The sequence below is a fragment of the Mustelus asterias genome, chromosome 5 (genome assembly GCF_964213995.1).
Source record: "Mustelus asterias chromosome 5, sMusAst1.hap1.1, whole genome shotgun sequence".
Lineage (NCBI taxonomy): Eukaryota > Metazoa > Chordata > Chondrichthyes > Carcharhiniformes > Triakidae > Mustelus > Mustelus asterias.
Genome location: NC_135805.1, coordinates 14,809,149 through 14,826,370, shown reverse-complemented (window position 1 = coordinate 14,826,370; position 17,222 = coordinate 14,809,149). Strand labels below are relative to the sequence as shown.

The following is a 17,222-nucleotide window of genomic DNA, read 5'->3' as shown; positions in this document are numbered from 1 at the left end:
CCATAACCTTTGATCCCCTTACTAATCAAGAACCTATCTCCGTCTTAAAAACACTCAATGACCCGGCCTCCACAGTCTTCTATGGTAATGAATTCCACAGATTCACCACCCTCTGGCTGAAGAAATTCCTCCTCATCTCGGTTCTGAAGGGTTATCCCTTTACTCTGAGGCTGTGCCCTTGGATCCTAGTCTCTCCAACTAATGGAAACATCTTCTCCATGTCCACTCTATCTAGGCCTTTCAGTATTCTGTAAGTTTCAATGAGATTCTGGTCACCTCACTATAAGAAGGATGTGGAAGTGCTGGAAAGAGTGCAGAGGAGATTTACCAGGATGCTGCCTGGTTTGGAGGGTAGGTCTTATGAGGAAAGGTTGAGGGAGCTCGGGATGTTCTCTCTGGAGCGGAGGAGGCTGAGGGGAGACTTAATAGAGGTTTATAAAATGATGAAGGGGATAGATAGAGTGAACGTTCAAAGACTATTTCCTCGGGTGGATGGAGCTATTACAAGGGGGCATAACTATAGGGTTTGTGGTGGGAGATACAGGAAGGATATCAGAGGTAGGTTCTTTACCCAGAGAGTGGTTGGGGTGTGGAATGGACTGCCTGCAGTGATAGTGGAGTCAGACACTTTAGGAACATTTAAGCGGTTATTGGATAGGCACATGGAGCACACCAGGATGATAGGGAGTGGGATAGCTTGATCTTGGTTTCAGATAAAGCTCGGCACAACATCGTGGGCCGAAGGGCCTGTTCTGTGCTGTACTGTTCTATGTTCTATGAGATCCCCCTTCATCCTTATAAACTCCATTGAATACAGACCCAGAGTCAACAAAGCTGCTTTACCTTCAACCCAGTTCTCCTTGTTTTAAAGGCCAATCTCCCTTCTGCCTTACCTAACTATTTGCTGTACGTAATTGTGTTTTGTGTACAAGGATACCCAAATACACCTGACCGCGAACATTTAAAACATTTTCTGTTCTTCTGTTGTGCCCATCAAAGAGAACCTCTTATTTCCCGACATCATATTCCCATTCCTTTCACCTACCTATTTCCCGATATTATATTCCCATTCCTTTCACCCACCCTTCACAGACTCTTTGGGCTGGATTTTCCGGCCGCTCTCACTCCAAAACCGGAAAATCCAACTCAAGGTCAACGGACCTTTGAATGGTCCGTGCTCCGCCCACTCTGATTCCCGTGGCAGGCGGGACAGGAAAATTCCTCCCTTTGTGTCCTTCTCACCACTTACTGTCCCTCCCAACTTTGTACCATCAGCAAACTTGGGACAGTCTCACTCGGTCCCTCCATCCAAGTCATTACTTGAACAACTGATCTTTGTGGTACTCGGCTAGTTACAGCCTCGGCTTAATATTGATCCAAGACTCCAGGAAGAACTCCCCACTCTTTGAAATGACGACCTTATGGGATCTGATACACTCAGAAGACTGAGGGGCGACCTGATCGAGGTGTACAAGATTATAAGGGACACGGACAGAGTGGATAAGGAGCAGCTGTTCCCCTCAGTTGAAGGGTCAGTCACGAGAGGACATAGATTCAAGGTGAGGAGCAGGAGGTTTAGTGGGAATATGAAGTAAAATTTTTTTACCCAGAGGGTGTGACAACCTGGAATGTGCTGCCTGGGAGGGTGGTGGAGCTGGGTTGCCTCACATCCTTTAAAAAGTACCTGGATGAGTAGTTGGCACGCCATAACATTCAGGGCTATGGGCCAAGTGCTGGCAAGTGGGATTAGGTGGGAGTTTAGGTGTTTTTAATGTGTCAGCGTGGACTCGATGAGCCGAAAGGCCTCTTCTGCGCTGTATGGTTCTATGATTCACCTGAGAGGACACACTAGGCCTTGGATTGATGTTTCATCCAAAAGGCAGCATTTCTGACACCGCCTCACTGCCTCAGTTGGGTGTTAGCCTAGATTTTGTTCTCAGGTCTGTGGAATGGGGCTTGATTCAGGGGTGAACGCTAACCACGGGGTCAATGGTGGCATAAAAGATGCTCTAAACATAAAGCCTTCTGGAGGCAAAAGCGTATGATTGGATATTGTTCCACAGGGAGCAGAAGGTGCCCTTTTTTTAATTCATTTTTTTACAGGATGCGGATGTCATTGGCCAAGCTAGTATTTATTACACATCCCTAATTGCCCCTGAGAAGGTAGTGATGAGCTGCCTTCTTGAAACACTGCAGTCCAGTCTGTCCATGTCCCTTATAATCTTGTACACCTCCTAAAATGTCCCAAGATGCCTCACGGGAGGGATTGGCCACATAACTTGATGCTTATTTTCCAGATAATGTGGGCACGGTGGCACAGTGTAGGTGTAGGTACATCCACAGTGCTGTTAGGGAGGGAGTTCCAGGATTTTGACACAGCGACAGTGAGGGAATGGCAAGACATTTCCAAGTCAGGATGGTGAGTGGCTTGGAGGGGAACTTGCAGGTGGTGGTGTTCCCAAGTATCTGTTGCTCTTGTCTTTCTAGATGGTAGTGGTCGTGGGTTTGGAAGGTGCTGCCTAAGGAACGCTGGTGGTTCTTGCAGTGCATCTTGTCGATGGTACACACTGCTGCCACTGAGCGTCAGTGGTGGAGGGATTGAATGTTTGTGGAAGGGATGGCAATCAAGCGGGCTGCTGTGTCCTGGATCGTGTGGACTTGTGCCTTGTAGATGGTGGACAGGCTTTGGGGGATCAGGTAGTGAGTTACTCGCCACAGGACTCATAGCCTCTGACCTGCTCTTGTAGCCACAGTAGTTATGTGGCTGGTCCAGTTCAGTTTCTGGTCAATGGTAACCCCCAGGATGTTGACAGTGGGGAATTCAGAGATAATAATGCCTTTGAATGTCAAAGGGCGATGGTTAGACCCTCTCTTGTTGTAGATGGCCATTGCCTGGTACTTGTGTGGCATGAATGTTATTTATCAGCCCAACCTTGGATATTGTCCTGATCTTGTTGCATTTGGACATGGACTGCTTCAGTATCTGAGGAGTCGCGAATGGTGCTGAACATTGTGCAATCACCGGCGAACATCCCCACTCTGACCTCCTGATGGAGGGAAGGTCATTGATGAAGCAGCTTGGATGCTTGGGTCTGGGACACTACCCTGAGGGACTCCTGCAGAGATGTCCTGGAGCTGAGATGACTGACCCTCCACAACCACAACCATCTTCCTATGTACCAGGGATTACTCCAACCAGCGGAGTGTTTGTCCCCTGATGCCCATTGATTCCAGTTTCGCTCGGGCTCCTTGATGCCACACTCAGTCAAATGTGACCTTGATGTCAAGGGCCGTCACTCTCACCTCACCTGTGGAATTCAGCTCTTTTGTCCATGTTTGAACCAAGGCTGTGATGCGGTCAGGAGCTGAGTGACTGGCGAAACCCAAACTGGGCGTCACTGAGCAGGTTATTGCTGAGTAGGTGCTGCTTGATAGCAGTGTTGATGACCCCTTCCATCACTTTACTGATGATCGAGAGTCGACTGATTGAGCGGTAATTGGCTGGGTTGGATTTGTCCTGCTTTTTGTGTACAGGACATACCTGGGCAATTTTCCACATTGTCAGGTAGATGCCAGTGATGTAACTCTACTGGAAGAGCTTGGCTAGGGGAGCAGCAAGTTCTGGAGCACAAGTCTTCAGTACTATTGCTGGAATACTTCTGAGAAAAAATGCCTCAAGTCTTGTGAACAAAGAGCAATCTAGCACAGCAACAGGCCTTTCGGCCCATCAAGCCTGCACTGTTATGTGGTATCTATCCCTCTGTTTGACTCCCATTCATATGTCTATCAACCTTAAACGTTGCTAATGTATCTACTTCCACCACCTCCTCTGACATCGTGTCCCAGGCACTCTCCACTTTCTGTGTGAAAAACTTTCCTGCACATTTCCCTTAAACTTTCCCCCTCTCACCTTGAACCTGTGCCCCCTTGTAATTGACTCTTCCACCCTGGGAAAAAGCCTCTGACTGTCCACCCTGTCTATGCCTCTCATAATTTTGAGGACCTCTATCTGGTCTCCCCTCAGCCTCCATCTTTCCAGTGAAAACAATCCTAATTTATTCAACCTCTCCTCATAGTCAACACCCTCGAGACCAGGCGACATCCTGGTGAACCTTCTTTGCACTCTCTCCAAAGCTTCCATGTCCTTCTAGTGTGGCAACCAGAACTGCACACAATAGTCCAAATATGGCCGATGGCACGGTGTCACAGTGGTTAGCACTGCTGCCTCACAGCGTCAGGGACTTGGGTTCAATTCCTGGCTTGGGTCACTGTCTGCGTGGAGTCCACATGTTCTCCCCGTGTCTGCGTGGGTTTCCTCCGGGTGCTCCAGTTTCCTCCCATAGTCCGAAAGACGTGCTGGTTAGGTGCATTGGCCATGCTAAATTCTCCCTCAGTGTTATCCGAACAGGCGCCGGAGTGTGGCGACTAGGAGTTTTTCACAGTAACTTCATTGCAGTGTTAACGTAAGCCTACTTGTGACACTAATCAATAAACTTAAACTTAGTTAAAGTTTTATACAGCTGTAACATAACTTAATACACATTGGTCATAGAGGTTTACAGCATGGAAACAGGCCCTTTGGCCCAACTTGCCCATGCTGCCCAGTTTGTACCACTGATGTGGTAAAAACTGTGTGGAGTATTGCATGCAGTTCTGGTCACCACACTACCAGAAGGACATGGAAGCTTTGGAGAGATTGCAAAGAAGGTTTATCAGGATGTTGCCTGTGTGGAGTCTGCACGTTCTCCCAGTGTCTGCGTGGGTTTCCTCCGGGTGCTCCGGTTTCCTCCTACAGTCCAAAGATGTGCAGGTTAGGTGGATTGGCCATGCTAAATTGCCCCTTAGTATCAGGGGGATTAGTTGGATAAATATGTGGGGTTGTGGAAATAGGGCCTGGGTGAGATTGTTGCCAGTGAGGGCTCGATGGGCTGGAGAGTTTCTATGATTCTATGCCCTGGCTGATGAAGGGAAGTGTGCTGAATGACTTCTTGACCACCTTATCCACCTGTGTTGCCACTTTCAGGGAACCTTGTGGATAAAGGAGAGGGAACGCACTCTGGGTGATCAGGGTGGTGGGGGATTTTAATTAGAAGAAAAGGAATCTTTGGTGTTCAGTGGTTGCAGCAAAATTTGATAGTGAAAGTGTGACTGCACTCATTTGCACCAAGTGTTTGCCTTTCTCTGTTATGGGGTGCGTTACCAAGCCCACCTCTCCTACAGATATCCCAGCAGTGCCTCACCCCCCACCCCCACCCCTCCCCGAGCCCAGCCTGCTGCCCAAACAGACAGGGAGGACTTCCAAGAGCAGGAATGTGAATTGCAGACTTCACAAGCTGGTGCTGATCCGTTCCCATTGCAAGGATTTGCCGTTAAACTCTTTATAGTGCAAACAGAGAGAGGCAGGAATGAAGGCAGCTGCTGGAGCCAATGTGTATTGAGGCCAGATTACACACAGGGAGTGCCAGACTGACTGTGGGGTGGGCAGTCTGACCTCTGCAAAGCCCAGCGTTTTCTTTTGTCAAACACCAAGTTATTTACTTCACGCGGCTTTCTCTGTCCGCCTCTCCCACGCCGGTGACTTGCCCGAGTTACGTTGCTTCTCAAGGTGTCTTTGACATAGTAAAATGGCCCAAGATGCCTCATGGGAGAGGTTGGCCGCATAACTTGATGCTTATTTTCCAGATAATGTGGGCAGCACGGTGGCACAGTGGTTAGCACTGCTGCCTCTCAGCGCCAGGGACCCGGGTTCGATTCCCAGCTTGGGTCATTGTCTGTGTGGAGTCTGCACGTTCTCCCCGTGTCTGCGTGGGTTTCCTCCAGGTGCTCCAGTTTCCTCCCACAGTCCAAAAAAAGTGCTTATTAGGTGTACCCGGAGTGTGGAGACTGGGGGAATTTCACAGTAACTTCATTGCAGTGTTAATGTAATAAATAAACTTTACTTTAAAGATGTATACCAGGAATCCTTGTCTGTTTTACTCTCTCATTCCATCTCCTTTCTCCATCCTCACACTGAACACCCAGATCCCAGCTCGAGGGCAGGTTAGTGCTGACACCCTACCTGTTGTCCTTAGAACTATAGAGTCCCTACAGTGCAGAAGGAGGCCATTCGGCCCATTGAGTCTGCACCATCTCTCCAAAAGAGCATCTTACCCAAGCTCAGCCCCTAACCTACACATCTTGTAACACAAAGGGGAAATTTACCATGGCCAATCAACCTAACCCGCACATCTTTGGACTGTGGGAGGAAACCGGAGCACCCGGAGGAAACTAACGCAGACACGGGGAGAACGTGCAAACTCCACACAGACAGTGACCCAAGTCGGGAATCTAACCCAAGTCCCTGGCACTGTGAGGCAGCAGTGCTAACCACTGTGCCACCGTGCCACCCGTGTTTTGTGCCTGAAGGACATTACAGAGATAGGGATGTGGGGCTGGAGGAGATTACAGAGATAGGGAGGGATGTGGGGCTGGAGGAGATTACAAAGATAGGGAGGGATGTGGGGCTGGAGGAGATTACAGTGATAGGGAAGGATGTGGGGCCGGAGGAGATGACAGAGATAGGGAGGGATGTGGGATTGGAGGGGTTACAGAGATAGGGAGGAATGTGGGGCTGGAGGAGATTACAGAGATAGGGAGGGATGTGGGGATTGGAGGAGATTACAGAGATAGGGAGGGATGTGGGGTTAGAGGAGATTACAGAGATAGGGAGGGATGTGGGGCTGGAGAAGATTACAGAGATAGGGAGGGATGTGAGGATTGAGGAGATTACAGATATAGGGAGGGATGTGGCGTTAGAAGGGATTACAGGGATGGGAGGGATGTGGGGCTGGAGAAGATTACAGAGATAGGGAGGGATGTGGGGCTGGAGGAGATTACAGAGATAGGGAGGGATGTGGGGCTGGAGGAGATTACAGAGATAGGGAGGGATGTGGGGCTGGAGGAGATTACAGAGATAGGGATGGATGTGGGGCTGGAGGGGATTACAGGGATAGGGAGGGATGTGGGGCTGGAGGGGATTACAGAGATAGGGAGGGATGTGGGGCTGGAGGAGATTACAGAGATAGGGATGGATGTGGGGCTGGAGGGGATTACAGGGATAGGGAGGGATGTGGGGCTGGAGGAGATTACAGAGATAGGGAGGGATGTGGGGCTGGGGGAGATTACAGAGATAGGGAGGGATGTGGGGTTAGAGGGGATTACAGAGATGGGGGGGGACAAGGTCAAGGAGAGATTTGGAAACACGGGATGAATTTGAGGGAATATCCAATGAGGAGGTGCTGTGGGTCAGTAGGGCACGGGGTGGACAGGACTTGTTCGCGTTTTGGATGATCGCAGGTTTAGAGAATGTGAGAGTTGATTTGGTCAGAAAATCATTGACATAGTTAAACATTCCAAGATGCTTCACGGGAGTGTAAATGAGGCAATCTCAGACACCAAAGCACCTAAGCAGCTATTAGGATAGGTGATCAAAAAGTTAGGTGAATCGGAGGTGATGCAAAAATCCAGTGAGGATAGAGAGGAGAGGAGATAAAATTCAGATAGAGAAGGGATTATGAGGAGGTGGTGGGGTAATGGTATTGATTTTGATTTGGTTTGATTTGATCTGATTTATTTATTCTTGTCACATGTATTCGTATACAGTGAAAAGTATTGTTTCTTGCGTGCTATACAGACAAAGCATACCGTTCATAGAGAAGGAAAGGAGAGAGTGCAGAATGTAGTGTTACAGTCATAGCTAGGACGTAGAGAAAGATCAAGTTAACATGAGGTAGGTCCATTCAAAAGTCTGATGGCAGCAGAGAAGAAGCTGTTCTTGAGTTGCTGTTGTCACTGGATTAGTAATCGACAGATCCAGGGTTGTGCTTTGGGGACCTGGGTTCAAATCCTGCCATTGTGGATGGTGAAATTTGAATTCAATAAAATCTGGTAGCACAGGTCTACTGATTAACATGAAACCATTGCCGATTGTTGTAAAAACCCATCTGGTTCACTCATTTCCTTTAGGGAAGGAAATCTGCCATCCTTACCCAGCCTGGCCTACCTGTGACTCCAGAGCCACAGCAATGTGGTTCACTCTTAAAATTCCCTCAGGGACGGGCAATAAATGCTGGCCCAGCCAGTCACGCCCACAATCCCAAAAATTGTCATCTTCAAAGACCATGGGCCATAATGTTTATCAAGAGAGATAGAGAGAGAGAGACAAGTCAGGTTATGACCATGAGGCCAATACTCTGAGATCACTCACTTATCCGAGCCAGGATGATTCAGAGTCACACACTGTTCTGCTGTGTCTGCATAGGGCTAGGGATGTTTCACTGTAATTGTACAGGGCGTTGGTGAGGCCACAACTGGAGTATTGTGTGCAGTTTTGGTGTCCTTATCCGAGGAAGGATGTCCTCGCTATAGAGGGAGTACAGCAAAGATTTAAGACATAAGACATAGGAGCAGAATTAGGCCACTCGGCCCATCGAGTCTGCTCCGCCATTCAATCATGGCTGATATTTTTCTTATCCTCATTCCCCATAACTTTTCCCCATAACCCCTGATCCCCTTATTAACACCAGGCTGATTCCTGGGATGGCAGGTCTGTCATATGAGGAAAGACTAAATCGGTTGGGATTATATTCACTGGAGTTTAGCAGAGTGAGAGGGGATCTCATAGAAACTTATAAAATTCTAATAGGGTTAGACAGCATAGATTCAGAAAGAATGTTCCGGATGGTGGGGGAGTGCAGAACTAGGGGTCATAGTTTAAGGATAAGGGGTAAACCTTTTAGAACTGAGGTGAGGAGAAATTTCTTCACCCAGAGAGTGGTGAATGCGTGGAATTCACTACCACAGAAAGTAGTTGAGGCCAAAACATTGTGTGTGATTTCAAGAAGAAATTAGATATCGCTCTTGGGGCTTAAGGGATCAAGGGGTATGGGAGGAAGGGGGGAATCAGGATATTGAATTTGATGATCAGCCATGATCAAACTGAATGGTGGAGCAGGCTCGAGGGGCCGAATGGCCTACTCCTGCTTCTAGTTTCTGTTTCGATGCACAAATTGGGGTATTCCACTCCTCTGCTTGCTACCTCTAGCTGCTGTCACCAGGTCTACTGAGAGTCTCTCAAGATTGTTGGGACTATTTGTGGGTACAATAGGTATAAGAAGGTTAGTGTGATCTCACGGTAAGAGTGTGAATGCGTGGTGCAGCGGCACTGCTGCTTTTACACTGGTGCCTGTTTGAGCTGGTATTTTACTATCCATAAAAGCAGCTTTCTGCTCACATTCCCAAACCCCACTCAGTGTGTCCAGAGGATAAACTTTCAATAGAAACAGTTCAGAGAACATTCACTAGGCCAATTCTTGGAATAAGTGGGTTGTCTAATGAGGAAAGGTTGAACAGGTTGGGCCTGTACCATAGAATTATAGAGTCCCTCCATGCAGAAGGAGGCCATTCAGCCCATCGAGTCTGATGGAGCATTTTACCCAGGCCCACCACCCGCCCTATCCCCGTAACCCCATGCATTTACTCTGTTAATTCCCGCTAACCTTGATTTGATTTGATTTATTATTGTCACATGTATTAACATACAGTGAAAAGTATTGTTTCTTGAGCGCTATACAAAGCATACCGTTCACAGAGAAGGAAATGAGAGAGTGCAGAATGTAGTGTTACAGTCATAGCTAGGGTGTAGAGAAAATCAACTTAATGCAAGGTAGGTCCATTCAAAAGTCAGATGGCAGCAGGGAAGAAGCTATTCTTGAGTCGGTTGGTACATGACCTCAGACTTTTGTATCTCTTTCCCGAAAGAAGAAGGTAGAAGAGAGAATGTCCGGGGTGTGTGGGGTCCTTAATTATGCTGGCTGCTTTGCCGAGGCAGCGGGAAGTGTAGACGGCGTCAATGGATGGGAGGCTGGTTTGCGTGATGGACTGGGCTACATTCATGACCTTTTGTAGTTCCTTGCGGTCTTGGGCAGAGCAGGAGCCATACCAAGCTGTGATACAACCAGAAAGAATGCTTTCTGTGGTGCAACGAGCTAAGCCGTGGGTGAGGTTTGGGGAACCCCAGACACGGGCGAGGTCGGAGAATCTCAGCCACGGGCAAGGTCGGAGAATCCCAGGTGCTGGTGAGGTTGGAGAATCCAAGCTGTGGGCGAGGTTGGAGAATCCCAGCCGCGGGTGAGCTCCATAAGACCATAAGACATAGGAGCAGAATTAGGCCACTCAGCCCATTGAGTCTGCTCCGCCATTCAATCATGGCTGATATTTTTCTCATCCCCATTCTCCTGCCTTTTCCCCATTACCCCTGATCCCCTTATTAATCAAGAACCTATCTATCTCTGTCTTAAAGACACTCAATGACCTGGCCTCCACAACCTTCTGCGGAAGAGTTCCACAGATTCATCACTCTCTGGCTGAAGAAATTCATCCTCATCTCTGTTTTAAAGGATCATCCCTTTAGTCTGAGGTTGTGCCCAGAGAATCCCAGCCACTGTTTCTAAAATCTAACCTATCACTGATCTTAAACCAATTGGGCTGTAGTTACTAGGAGTGTCCTTACACCTTTCCTTAAATGAGGTTGTTAGCATTTGCCACTTGCCGGCCTCCCGTGTCTTGGGAATTTTGGGAGTATAATCTCTGTGCAGCCCTCCAGCTATCTCCACCCTTACTTCCCTTCACAACGTGGGAGGAAAACCTTCTGGACCCGGTGACTCATAGTCATTCTTTCCAATATATTCCACACCGACACTTTGTTAAGAAAGCCCACCAACGCCTCTACTTTCTCAGGAGACTAAGGAAATTCGACATGTCCACTACAACTCTCATCAACTTTTACAGATGCACCATAGAAAGCATTCTTTCTGGTTGTATCACAGCTTGGTATGGCTCCTGCTCTGCCCAAGACCGCAAGAAACTACTAAAGTTCATGAATGAAGCCCAATCCATAACGCAAACCAGCCTCCCATCCATTGACTCTGTCTACACTTCCCGCTGCCTCGGCAAAGCAGCCGGCATAATTAAGGACCCCACGCACCCCGGACATTCTCTCTTCCACCTTTTTCCGTTGGGAAAAAGATAGAAAAATCTGAGGTCACGCACCAACCGACTCAAGAACCGCTTCTTCCCTGCCGCTGTCAGACTTTTGAATGGACTTACCTTGCATTAAGTTGATCTTTCTCTCCACCCTAGCTATGACTGTAACACTACATTCTGCACCCTCTCATTTCCTTCTCTATGAACGGTATGCTTTGTCTGTATAGCGCACAAGATATAATACTTTTCACTGTATGTTAATACATGTGACAATAATAAATCAAATCAATCAAATCAAAAAATATCTCCTACCTCTCAATTTTCACACCCTGCATTACCTCCACCATCGCCACTTCCGCTGATATTTTGTCAGCATCCCCTTGTTGCTGAACAGGGACACAAAGCACTCATTAAGTATTCCAGATTTTCCCTGTGCTTGAAGCACAGATCACCATCTTTGTACCCAGAAGGATTAAATTAGCTCTAATCAATGCCCCTCAGGAGCCTGCTAGTTTAATCGTGTCTGCCCTGCGTGTCTACGCTTCTGAAACTGAGTGGTCGACTCTCAATATCCTCAAGAACACTAAGGGATGGCCAATAAATGAGACCCTGCAGAGTTTCCCAAGGAGATGATAACCCAGCAATGAGACATTCATTGTATGTGATGTGTCTTTCTACAGATGCTAGTCTTTAATGTATGGGGTAAATGATGCTTGTGTGAGCTTGCTGTGTGCAAATTGGCTGCCATGTTTCCTATATTACAACAATAACTGCACTTACTTGGCTGTAAAGAGTCTTGGCACGTCTTGAGGGCACGGAAAACTCTTTAGAAATGCAAGTGGGTGGCATGGTGGCACAGTGGTTAGCACTGCTGTCTCACAGCTCCAAGGATCTGGGTGCGATTCCCGGCTTGGGTCACTGTCCACTGTGTGAAGTTTGCACATTCTCCCCGTGTCTGCGTGGGTTTCCTCTGGGTGTTCCGGTTTCCTCCCACAGTCCGAAAGATGTGCGGGTTAGGTGCATCGGCCATGCTAAGTTGTTCCTTAGTGTCGCGGGATGCACAGGTTAGAGGGATTAGCGGGGTAAATATGTGGGGTTACGGGTATAGTGGGTGAGATTGTTGTTGGTGCAGACTCGATGGGCCAGTGGCCTCCTTCTGCACTGTAGGGATTCTATGATTCTTTCTTTCTAAGAGCTTCTTTCTTTGACTGGGTAAAGCGATTTGCAAAGAATCTGAACTTCCTTTTTTCCCCAGTACTTAACTCTGGCCCACGCTGTTCCATTTTGGGATACCCCATTGGTGGTTGCTCCTGAGATGGACATAAGCAATAGGAGGAGTCGGCCATTCGGCCCATCGAGTCTGCTCCACCATTCGAGGTAGATCTGATTGCGGACCTTAAACCCATTTTCTTGCCTGCACTCCCATAACCCTCGACTCCCTTATTGATCAAAAATCTTCAAAAAGTGCAGCGATTGCAGGGTATTACCGAATCTTGCTGCCTAAGGATCAACACATGTCGGAGACAGGCTGGTTCAACAGGTTCACAAATACCAAAAATCCTGGAGCAATTCAACCTTGTCTGACAGCATCTATGGAGAGAGAATAGAGAATACAGAAGGCTCATCCAGACTCGAAACGTTGGCTCTGTTCTCTTTCCACAGATGCTGTCAGACCTGCTGAGATTTTCCAGCATTTTCTGTTTTTGTTTCAGATTCCAGCCTCCGCAGTATTTTGCCTTTACCTTGGTCTAGCAGGTTAGTGTTGACACACACAAACGCACACACGCAGACACACACACATAGAGACACACACAGAGACACACACGCACACACACAGAGACACACACACACGTTATCACACACACTCACACAGAGATACACACACACACACACATTAACACAGACACACAGAGGCTCAAACACACACATGCCCACACATTCACAGGCAAACACACACTAAAACACAGACAGACAGGCAGACACACACACGCACACACAAAAAACAGTACAGCTCAGGAACAGGCTCTCTGGCCCACCAAGCCTGCGCCGGTCACATTGTCCTACCTAGACCAACCGCCTGTATCCCCCTATTCCCCGTCTTATCATGTGTCTATCCAGATATATCTTAAATATCGCTAACGTATCTGCCTCAACCACCTCACTTGGCAGTACATTCCAAGCCCCCACCATCCTCTTTGTAAAAAACGTCTCCCCGCACATCTCCACTGAACCTTTCCCCTCTTACCTTAAACTTGTGCCCCCTTGTAATTGTCATTTCCGCCCTGGGAAAAAGCTTCCAACTGTTCTCCCTATCTATACCCCTCATAATATTATAAACTTCTATCAGGTCGCCCCTCAGCCTCCGTCTTTCCAGGGAGAACAATCCCAATTTATTCAATCTCTCCTCATAGCTAATACCCTCCATACCAGGCAACATCCTGGTAAACCTTTTCTGTACTTCCTCCAAAGCCAAAACATCCTTCTGGTAGTGTGGTGACCAGAATAGGACACAGTATTCCAAACGTGGCCTAACCAATGTTTTATACAACTGTAATAAATCCTCAGAGGTAGAAGTCCCTTCACCAAAATCCTTTTATTTACAAATCAGACAACAGCATACAGAGTGCTTTCAGATAGCAGTCTACACTGGGAGTCCCAGAGGAACTGGCGCTCCTGGTTAAGTACAAAACAAGAAGCTCCCATATTGGTCCATCAATTTGGCCCTGAATCAGGAAGCTCATATTCTAACAGGCCCACCTCAATTGCCTGATTAAAGTCATTGCAATAACTGTAACATAATTTGTTAACTTTTGTACTCGATGCCCAGGCCAATGAAGGCAAGTATGTCATTTGCTTTCTTCACCACCTTTTCCACCTGTGCTGCCATTTTTAAGGATGTGTGGGCCTGCACGCCCAGATCTGCTTACACACCCATCCTTCAACTTCCTGTGGGCTGCAGTACACCCCCACCATAGTGATGACCCCTTCCTGTTTCTGAGCTCTACCCACAGTGCCTTGTTACATGATTCTTCCATGGTGTCCTCCCTCTGTAAAGCTGTATACACAGACACACACACACAGACACAGACATGCACGCACACACACAGACCCACACACAGACACACACACAGAACGGCCTCTCATCCTTGGTATTTGAAGTGCATTAGACCGGTTTGGGTCACTGTGTGTGTGGAGTTTGCACGTTCTCCCCGTGTCTGCGTGGGTTTCCTCCGGGTGCTCCGGTTTCCTCCCACATTCTGAAAGATATGCTGATTAGGTGCATTGACCTGAACAGGCGCCGTAATGTGGCGACTAGGGGAAATTTCACAATAACTTCATTGCGGTGTTAATGTAAGCCTTACTTGTGACTAATAAATAAACTTTACTTTACACACACACACACACACACACACACACACACACAGCGGCCTCTCATTCTCGGTGTTTGAAGTGCATCAGATTTAGGTGGTTAAAAGAGAAAGTGTAAAATATCATGTGGAGGTGAAAGTGGGGAAAGAGGGAGCGTTAATGCGAGTGGGATTTCAGAGAACAGCAGGAATCACACCGTTGCCAAGACTCCAGATTGGTCAGGAACCTCCAGGAATTGAGGATCAGTCTCTGGGACATTGTCTGTGACACTGGAGAAAAATCATGGGAAGTTTTAAAATGTTTGTGATTTATTTGGCATTTTCTTCGCATATTTCTCTTTATTAGATATCAAAATATTGGAATTGGGAACAAAGACTCTTTGATTGATGGTCAGTCATTGGCAATGTGATCCCAATGCTTGTATTCACATAGAGATTGTGAACTACAATGTTTCTGTGCTTGTTGATACAACAACGGGAGGACAAGATGAATTTGAAAGTATTTTTTTGAGGATTTGCTTCCTTGGTTTCTCTGCTAAAATGTTGATGTGGAAAATTTCCATGAAAAGGCCAGAAGCCCAGCACAAGAGAGCAGAGAATCACAGGGGCGAGGACAAGCAGAGTAACAACCCCAGGCCCAGATTCCCTGATGAAATCAAACAGTGCCGGTAAATATCAAACAAAACCCAAGGAGCTACAGGAAGAGACAATATCTCGGGGGAGTTACAATCTTTGGGGAAAGAAAGGCTGCAAAACTTTGCAGTGAAGGGAGGCAGTGACTTTGCAGGTGTGTGTTTTTTATTTATCTTTTAGGGGCAGGTGTGTGTTTTGTTCCAGGTGTTTTCTCCGAAAGCCAGTTCAGCTGCCAAAGCTGTGGTGCGGTAGCCACAGAGAGCTCCATCAGAGAAAGCTGCACTGAGACATCTGAAATCAGTGAGGACATTGAAACCTTTCCAGCAACTCCCACTCCACAAACCATGGCCGACACTCCTCTGCAGTACCGGGGGAGTGCTGCACAGACTTCCCAATGAGACAACAAACCGAGGGCCAGACTACTCTCTGAAGTAAACATAAAAGATCCCGTGGCGATATTTCAAAGGCAGGGCAGGTATCCCCTGCGTCCTGGTCAATACCTCTCCCTCATCCCACCTCACAAAAACAGATGATCCGGCCACTGTTACATTGCTGCTTGTGGGAGCTTGCTGTGCACAAATTGGTTGCTGCATTTCCCACATTAGAAGTCACAACAGGGTACTTCAGTGGCTGCAAAGTACTGAGACACAGCCTGGAGTTGTGAGATTTATTTAATGCAAGTCTTTCTTTTGATACCAAATAAACCATGACAGAATCCAACATCATTTTCAATGTCTTTTTCCTGCGAGCACTTTGAATTGATTTATTATTGTCACATGTATTAACATACAGTGAAAAGTATTGTTTCTTGCGCGCTGTACAGACAAAACCTACCGTTCATAGAGAAGGAAAGGAGAGAGTGCAGAATGTAGTGTTGCAGTCATAGCTAGGGTGTAGAGAAAGATCAACATAATGCAAGGTAGGTCCATTCAAAAGTCTGACGGCAGCAGGGAAGAAGCAGTTCTTGAGTTGGTTGGTATGTGACCTCAGACTTTTGTATCTTTTTCCCGACAGAAGAAGGTGGAAGAGAGAATGTCCGGGGTGCATGGGGTCCTTAATTATGCTGCCTGCTTTGCCGAGGCAGCGGGAAGTGTAGACAGAGTCAATGGATGGGAGGCTGGTTTGAGTGATGGATTGGGCTACATTCACGACCCTTTGTAGTTTCTTGCGGTCTTGGGCAGAGCAGGAGCCAAACCAAGCTGTGATACAACCAGAAAGAATGCTTTCTATGGTTGGTGTAAAAGTTGGTGACAGTCATAGTGGACATGATAAATTTCCTTAGTCTTGAGAAAGTAGAGGCGTTGGTGGACTTTCTTAATGCTGTAACAGTCAGGGGTTCTTCAGCAGCTGACTCACAGGATCCACTAATGGAGTGGATGTGTGAACCACTCCGGAGCCAGGCCTTTGCCAACCCCTTTCTCTGCCTCAGCCACAGGAAGAAGTCTGACAACACCAGGTTAAAGTCCAACAGGGTTATTTGGTAGCAAATGCCACTAGCTTTCAGACATTTGCTACCAAATAAACCTGTTGGACTTTAACCTGGTGTTGTTAAACTTCTCACTGTGTTTACCCAAGTCCAACCGCCGGCATCTCCACATCAGCCACAGGAGCCAGAGGCAGCCTTGGCCCCGCTGCAGGCATAGGAATCTCCGCTTCAGAGGCTGGTACTGGATGCAGGACCCGCTTGCTTGTCTCCTGGAGCTGGCTTTACTCTCCTGCTCAACATTCTTCTTCACTCGACGGCCCTGCGCCTCCATCACATGTGAGACTGGCACCATCTTCCACAACTCTCCCTGGCACCCGGGCAGGTCCACCACCAGAAGCCCGTGCCAAAACGAGGCCGTCCACATTCATAGAATCATAGAAACCCTGCAGTGCAGAAGGAGGCCATTCGGCCCATCGAGTCTGCACCGACCACAATCCCACCCAGGCCCTACCCCCACATATTTTACCCACTAATCCCTCTAACCTATGCATCCCAGGACTCTAAGGGGCAATTTTTTTAACCTGGCCAATCAACCTAACCCGCACATCTTTGGACTGTGGGAGGAAACCGGAGCACCCGGAGGAAACCCACGCAGACACGAGGAGAATGTGCAAACTCCACACAGACAGTGACCCGAGTCGGGAATCGAACCCGGGACCCTGGAGCTGTGAAGCAGCAGTGCCAACAATGTGCTACCGTGCCGCCCATTAACC

The 17,222-nt window shown here is 47.8% G+C and overlaps 1 protein-coding gene across 1 annotated transcript in view; it reads right to left on the bottom strand.

The window, feature by feature from the left end:
- The window catches only part of LOC144493914 (left-right determination factor 2-like), a 35,775-nt gene extending 18,974 nt beyond the window's left edge, over positions 1–16,801 (bottom strand). Inside the window, exons 1-3 of the mRNA XM_078213495.1 lie at positions 16,605–16,801; positions 14,588–14,660; positions 11,335–11,408 (exon numbers count right to left, since the gene is read on the bottom strand). Coding sequence (XP_078069621.1) covers positions 11,335–11,408; positions 14,588–14,660; positions 16,605–16,801 — 344 coding nt within the window. The remainder of the gene's footprint in view (positions 1–11,334; positions 11,409–14,587; positions 14,661–16,604) is intronic.
- Positions 16,802–17,222: the final 421 nt, after the last annotated feature.